Raw genomic sequence first — 7122 nt, 5'->3', positions numbered from 1 at the left:
TCTTATTTTTTATACTTGAAGGCACATGACGTGGTTTAGCTTCCTTATTTTCTGTACTTGAAGCCACATGACGTGGCTTAGCTTCGTGCTATATGTACATACATACAAGCACTTTTTGAGCTTTCAATTTTATTGCGTTTTGGAGTTGTAATGTTTTATTTGGAATTGTAATTAAAATGCGATTGCATTGGCTGTAAGAATTGAATTACATAATGTGGAAATGGGATTCTTTTAACTTTATAGCATACACAACATACACAACATTCTGTAAATTAAAAAAAAAATATTATAAAGCGCGTCTATCAGTGCGTCTATAAACGCATCTATATACGCGTCTGTCTATTCGACAAGCATCTATATTTGCATCTATAAACACATTTATAAGAGCGTCTATTTAAGCATCTAAATGCACGTCTATACACCCGTGTGTATCCTATATAGAAGCGCTATTAGATGCAGGTCTCCAGATGCAAGTATAGACGCGCCCGTAAGTTTTTTATTTAGTTCAGTAAATGCGTCTGTTGCACATCTATGGGTGCTTTGTCTTGTTGTGTTGTAAAAGCATTTGAATTTTGAACATAGTTGGTATTTCACCTAGATCATTATGATTCGAGATGGTGGTATGTGATCCAAGTTATTTCTTAACATAAGCCAACTTTTAAATATAAAGATGTAGATATGGAGATGCCAGTGCAACTTCTACTTGATGCATTATATGGTGCAGAGAATGGTGTTTATAGTCATTCATAACGTTTCAAGGAGACCATAGCTAGTACATCTATAACATCATCACCATAATAGGAGCTTTTATCTTGTATAAATTCTGGTGAGTATATAGGATATAGCTAGAGATAGATTTATTTGGCATGATTGACTTAGCTAATGATGTAGCCCCAATGTAAATGGCATTTCCTAACCAATTGACTAGAAAGAGCTATTTTCATCTTTTGCCCTTTCAATTATACTTGAATTATGACTATTCATTGGTGGAACAATAACCCTAAACTTCATTTGGATGTTTTATCTTTCAAATGATTTAAGATTTAGTGCATTATACTATTGGGAGATCCTGTAAAATGCTTTCTATAAAATTTTCCTACAATGGAAGTGTCAAAATCATATTCAATATAGGCATCAATATACACATCGATATATACAATGGTATGAATGTCAATATTTAATGTCAGCTACCATCTAGTATGTAAATGTAAATCATCATTGGGTGCTAGTATAATACTAACACAAATATAAATGGGAATACCAATAAAAGGTTCCAGCTATACTATTTCGATTGTGTGCTAGTTTTTCTTATGTTTAATCTTTCGGAACCAAAAAGATGGGCAAACAATAGTAAGAAAGCAATAGAAATGGACCCTTGGGTAGTAGTGACTCGGTAATAATAGTTTATTGTATCTTTGAATTTGTATTCTCAAAGTTCGTTGCTTTTCCAAGGACCAAATTGCACCTTCTCGAATTTGCACAACCCATTATTATCTCACTTGCACCTAGGAATCAACACATCTTTAAGATGTGTAGCTTGAGGAAGACATGAAAATTGCGTCATAGATCATGAGATGGAAGCAAGCATTATCCCATATCTTGGAAGTCGATACAAGCACTAGAAAAGGGTATTATTTAAGAGTTTTGGTTCAATACTCAACTTAGGCCTATGAGGTGAAAAGGATGAACATGAAGGGACAAAGAATGAATATGATTTGGATCATTAGTTATAAAGGCCCCTCAAACTTTAAATTGCATCCTAAAATCGACCCTGCATCTAAAAATCCATGCGCTTATAAGTATAACTCTATAAAACATGTATAAATTATCTAATTTAAAATCCCAATTGATGATTACACATGCTACCTTACATATTCCTTAATACATCCCAAGGATAAAAGGTGGTCCACCCATTAACACCCTTGAAATAGGTATTTTAGGAACTTTTTTCATAAGAAACATGGTGTAATATCTTAACTTAAATGTGAAAAGAGGCATTTTACTATAAGCAAGCTTCTTTTTTAAAAATTTGAGGGTAGAGATCAATCTAATGAGTACTTGTTTCAAAGTGCTTGAAAAAAAGAAAACTTTGAGATCTTGAGCCTAAACGATGGACTTCAAAGTGGTAAAATGACGTATTTTATGCACGTGAAAAAGAGATATATATCCAACAGTTCCTTTCAAGGTTACAAGGATAGGTGATCTTGAATAACTTAGGTAGTGGGAAAGGGGCCGTGGTTATAGTAAGTGTATTGAGATGCCGTCTCTTTGGGAGACTGTGTTTTTGTATTAGTCTTATGAGAGCACGAGGGCTCCTTTACATGTCTTGAAAAGAAGAGAATCCAAAGAGAGCACTTTGGAATTGACAGCACATCATTTACCCAAAAGGAACAAAAAGAAAGGCATGAAGGGGGTGTTGTAGAAGGAAGAGAGCTAGAAAAGCTAGTCGAAGAAATGAATCGACGGAATATGCAGGGGTGAATATAACAGGAAAGGTGGAACTGAGTGTACAAGGCATTGTGGAGACCTAGTGCAGCAGCTGCACGTAGGGATTCACCAAGTCATATGATAGTTGTAGCAGGTCCAGCGAGATGATGGGTTTCCTGTGACTGGCTCCCGAAGCTGGTTTCATCATCCATGTGACCATCGGGCGAGCTCAGCATCGCCCTCCCAGTTTGTAATTGCCTCGCTGATGACTTGTTGCTTAGCTTCATTGATGTGTAACACCTGCTCACCACCTCGCACAGCACCGGCTGCACTTGCTCCCGAAACTTGATCATCACAAAGAACAGCACCCGATACCCCACTGCCATCGCCAATAAGATCGCCAGGTTCCACCATTTTGACCTGCTCACCGTGATCTGGAAGCCTTCTTCCACGATCGTCAGCCCAGGAACCCGTGGTGCTCCCTCAATCTTGCTGGCGAAGGACAGACCCAAAAAATCATTCTCGTACATACCCTAAGCAGGAAGCACGTACACATTTATTAGTACTGACATCACGTCTCGTGGATGCTTCATCAATCGCCGCTTTGAGATGATCGGTTCGTGACTAATCTACGGCGCACCGTTTCTACCTGTTCTTAAACCCTGAAAGTGGAAGCGGTCGTCAAAAAAATAGAAATTTCATCTTAGGTATTTGGCGTGCAGGAGGTACCTGAAGAGAGTATGAGTGAAAGCTCAAATAGAACAAAGGGTACTTCCATAGAGGCTTAGGCAAATCGTTTGGGAGACGAAAGAAACCAGCAACCAAGAGAAATATCCCCTGCATGAAGCCAAAAAGCACACGAGACATGCTTCATCCCCCATATCGTAATATCGGAGCCCAGGCTCAATGAATTAAAAAGGATTTTTTACAACATGATATGCATGGCAGCGACAGACAGACAGACGTTAGTCGCTCAATCGTCCAGAGTCCAGATATTATACGTACCTGTATGCCAGCACCCGTTATGATTCCCATCAGATAATTCGGTACAATGCTTGCGATTGCCATCATAAGACTTTCCACAACTACCATGCCTGCAAAGAGAGATAGGAGGAAGTACACAAAGTGGCCTATCCCTGGATGCAGCCATACCATGAAGTAGCAAATAGTGGCAGAAGTCCAAGAAATGAGGAACAAGAACGGCAAAGAAGACACAGAGTTTCCCACTACGAAGGCTGCGACTCCGTAGTGACCATTCAGGCGCTCACGAGTGAAGACCTACATCGTACATGAGCAAACAGGAAATTGGGTGAGCTGAAAAAGAAAGGGACGGTTGATTATACAAATGGATGTCTTAATTGTGCAGGGATACCAATGTACCTTCATGTCCTCAACAAAGGACGGAAAGCCTCCGATGGCCATGAAAGTCAAGAAGCCTGAGATATATGACATACAGGAAGCTCTCGCCTGGGGAGACACGAGTCATGCATGATCAGGAGAAGCCCGAAAACGTTGATGACTTGTATGCCAACTACCAGTCGCAACATAAAAGGACCTTAAGATGACAAGAGCAGGTAGTGGTGATACCATGATAGAGTTGTAATCAGTCCCGACTTTGTAGTATATGGTTCCGATGCAGAAGGATACTATGATATAGATGCTCAGTCTAAGCCAGTAGTAGCCCATATCTCTATACATGTTCGTGAAAGACCTACAGGTCAATGTACGAGCTTGCGTCCAAAACTTCGCTTGACTTCCCAACGACTCTGGAACGGCTCCATTCTGTATAAATGTAGCCCAATTTTAAGAAAGAGCACTACACGTAAAACGGACAGTGGCACTGATTTTTTCCCGGCTACGAAGCTCACCGTTTGCGAGATTTCATGGACTCGGGAAGCCGCTAGCCAGGCGAATGTAGAGTTCTTATACGCGCTCACAAGAATGTCCACTACCGTGGCTGTGTCCAAGGGACTGCACATGCCGGAGTCGGGGGATTCGACCTGCATGAGAGCGGTGTAGATGTTGCTAAGAATAGGTGAAGATGCCTGTTTGATCGATCTTCTCACGTAAACCCCAAAAAAATTGCCCAACTGCAGAGTCTCTGTTGAAAGTTCGAAACGAGTATCGAAGTTTCAAATTTCAAACCCCGTTCCTTTGCAGGTACTTACGCTTGTCTCGAACGAATCCTTCAGGCCATATTTGGCCTTGTCAAATTCTGAGTTGATTGCACGCAGGAAATGGTCCGAAGGATTGCGTAGCGGAGGACAGGGGAAACCAGCCGATGCAAAGTGCTGGATAAGAACCACAACCGGCTCATGTTAAAATCAGCAATTGCAGATACTTTAAACTTGAATCTGCATCATACGGACAACTTGAGAAAAGCACCTCCTTAAACACGTAATACCTTTGAGGTGTACTATTTGTGTAGGGAAAGAATAGGCCGAGAGAGCTCTCACCTGAAATGCGCCAGCACTCTCGCCGAAGTATACAGTTCGACCGCTGGACAGTAGAAGAAGGTCATGGAACAGCTCAAATACTTCACTACTTGGTTGATGGATCGATGAGAGGATGGTCCTTCCATCTTGCGCCAGCTTTTGCAAAGTTTTCACGACAAAAAAGGCTGATGCACTGCCAAGGACAGATGCGAGACTCATTTGTAGCCACCATAAAAGGAATTGAGAGCGAGTGAGCAGTGATCAGGAGCTGAGTGTGCACAGCGGCGGTGCAAGGAAGAAGAAGTATCACTGCTTTTAAGTTTACTGACCTGTCCAGCCCGCTCGTGGGTTCGTCGAGGAAGAGTAGACGCGGGCGAGTTAAGATCTCGGTGGCTATGCTCACACGCCGCTTCTCACCCCCACTCAGACCTCTCAAGTGCCAGTTCCCAATTGGTGTGTTTGCGCACTCGTCCAGACCCATCTCCGAGATGGCTCTCTCTACTATGGAGGACTTTTTCTCTCGAGACATGGTACTTGGAAGACGTAGATTGGCGGAGTAGCATATGGCTTCCCGGACCGTGAGCGTCCCCATAAGAGTATCGTCTTGTGTAACGTAAGCCTGGAATACAAGGTGCGGACATCCTCGAATGTCAGATCAAAAAGGGGAATGGGAATTATGCTTCCTGCTGTGGTGGTGATTATTGGCATACTTACAGAGATACCGTAAGAAGGCGTCATCTTTTGTCCGTTGATCCACACGTTGCCACTTCGCGTTGCATTTCGCGCTAATCGGCCTAGTGAGATGTGATAATGGATCAGCAATGAGCGTCTTTTAGGTTTTATAACATCAGTAGTATGAACCCTGGCTAACTAGATTTGCCACGTAATTGTCTCGCAGGAATTTTAGATCAGCCATATGATCATCACCTGAAAGAGCGTCGAGCAAAGTCGATTTTCCGGATCCGGAAGGCCCCATGATCGCCAGGAGGCATCCAGGCTCTGCATAACCGGTGATGTTATCTAAAACTTTCTGACGTTCCCCTTCCGAATCAGTTACGCTAACCCGGATGTTCTTCCAGGCGAGTCGAATAGGTCCAGCGTGCTTCTCGGCAAACTCGGGATCATCCGCATTCCACCAGCTTTGTTGCTCGATGTGGGGACTCAGGATACGGTTATGCAGATTTAGTTCTGTACTTTGCGATCCCACTCGCCGAGGCTGACCACAGAGTCGTGGTGTAGGCTGCTGGCCTGTCGCCATAGATGGATGATCTACTGGAATAGACCACTTATGAACGATGATGGTGAGGGAAGGATAGGGGGACTTGCTGCGGAGGGCTGCAAAAGGATTAAGAGCAACGGAGATCAATGTATGCCTGTGGGGGTAAGTGGCATACATATATATATATATGAGGAAGCCGATGGAGCTGGGGGTGGATGATTTGTCAATGCTAGAGCAAATCGAGGAAGCGTTTTGGAGGAAGCTGAGTGACGCGAGAATATCTGGGCTTGACGAGGATGATCAGCCGGGTGATGATGAATAAGAAGATGAGCAGGAAGGGCGATTTTGAATCGGAAATGGTGCCATTTCCTCGCGGAGGATCGCTGCAAAAAGAGCGTTGGCTATGGCTACCGGCCTCCAGCGACTCTTCTTCTTTTCTAGTCCTTCTTCTTCTTCTTCTTATTCGTCGTTCACGTACCTACCCATCTTGTGAAGGGCAAACGTAGCAGCAGCCGCCTAGGCAGCAGGGAGCTGAGCTCCACAAATTTGCCCCTCCATCCATCCTCTCTTGCGTTTTCTTCATCTTCATCTTGTGTGCTGCTCACCAGCAACCACCACAAACGTGTTGATGTCTGTATCCATCAAACAAACTACTGCTTTAGGACTTATCTGCGTATGTTCCCCTCATCCTCTCGTAGTCGATTTTACAATCGCCCCGCTAAAGCATTGCACCCAAATAAACAGCGCATGCAATTTTCAAATAGCTTTCTGGATTTCCTCTGATAGAAATTGGCCCTGATATCTGATTTCCAGCAAATGTTGGAGCATTTCATTTTGACGTTTTATGGGTGTATGAGGTACCGGATAATATCTGCAGATTGCCAGCGTTGGGATGCTGAAGCGTTATGAGTATGTCCATGCGTGCTGAATATCCATTGCCCACCTTGGAATTAAGGTACGTTCTATGCTTCCTCTCTTCCTTTGATTGAATTTTAAAACAGAATTCATAATCAATGGATTTCACACTTTCAATCTTATACA

General features: G+C 42.9%; 1 protein-coding gene across 1 annotated transcript; it reads right to left on the bottom strand.

Annotated features, from left to right (window-relative positions):
• Positions 1 to 2440: 2440 nt before the first annotated feature.
• Positions 2441 to 6378, bottom strand: LOC147901469 (ABC transporter G family member 11-like). The gene is made up of 11 exons (XM_087374314.1): positions 5790 to 6378; positions 5577 to 5656; positions 5192 to 5481; positions 4884 to 5055; positions 4596 to 4718; positions 4296 to 4427; positions 4015 to 4209; positions 3808 to 3894; positions 3433 to 3705; positions 3157 to 3264; positions 2441 to 2960 (listed from the first exon to the last, which is right to left on the bottom strand). The coding sequence occupies exons 1-11, from the start codon at positions 6256 to 6258 to the stop codon at positions 2562 to 2564; spliced, it is 2328 nt and encodes a 775-aa protein (XP_087230440.1). The 5' UTR covers positions 6259 to 6378; the 3' UTR covers positions 2441 to 2561.
• Between the last annotated feature and the right edge of the window lie 744 nt (positions 6379 to 7122).

The sequence above is a fragment of the Dipteris shenzhenensis genome, chromosome 5 (genome assembly GCF_047967505.1).
Source record: "Dipteris shenzhenensis isolate YYH24624 ecotype China chromosome 5, Dip_SZ_1.0, whole genome shotgun sequence".
NCBI lineage: Eukaryota > Viridiplantae > Streptophyta > Polypodiopsida > Gleicheniales > Dipteridaceae > Dipteris > Dipteris shenzhenensis.
This window is presented reverse-complemented; position numbering and strand designations above follow the sequence as displayed.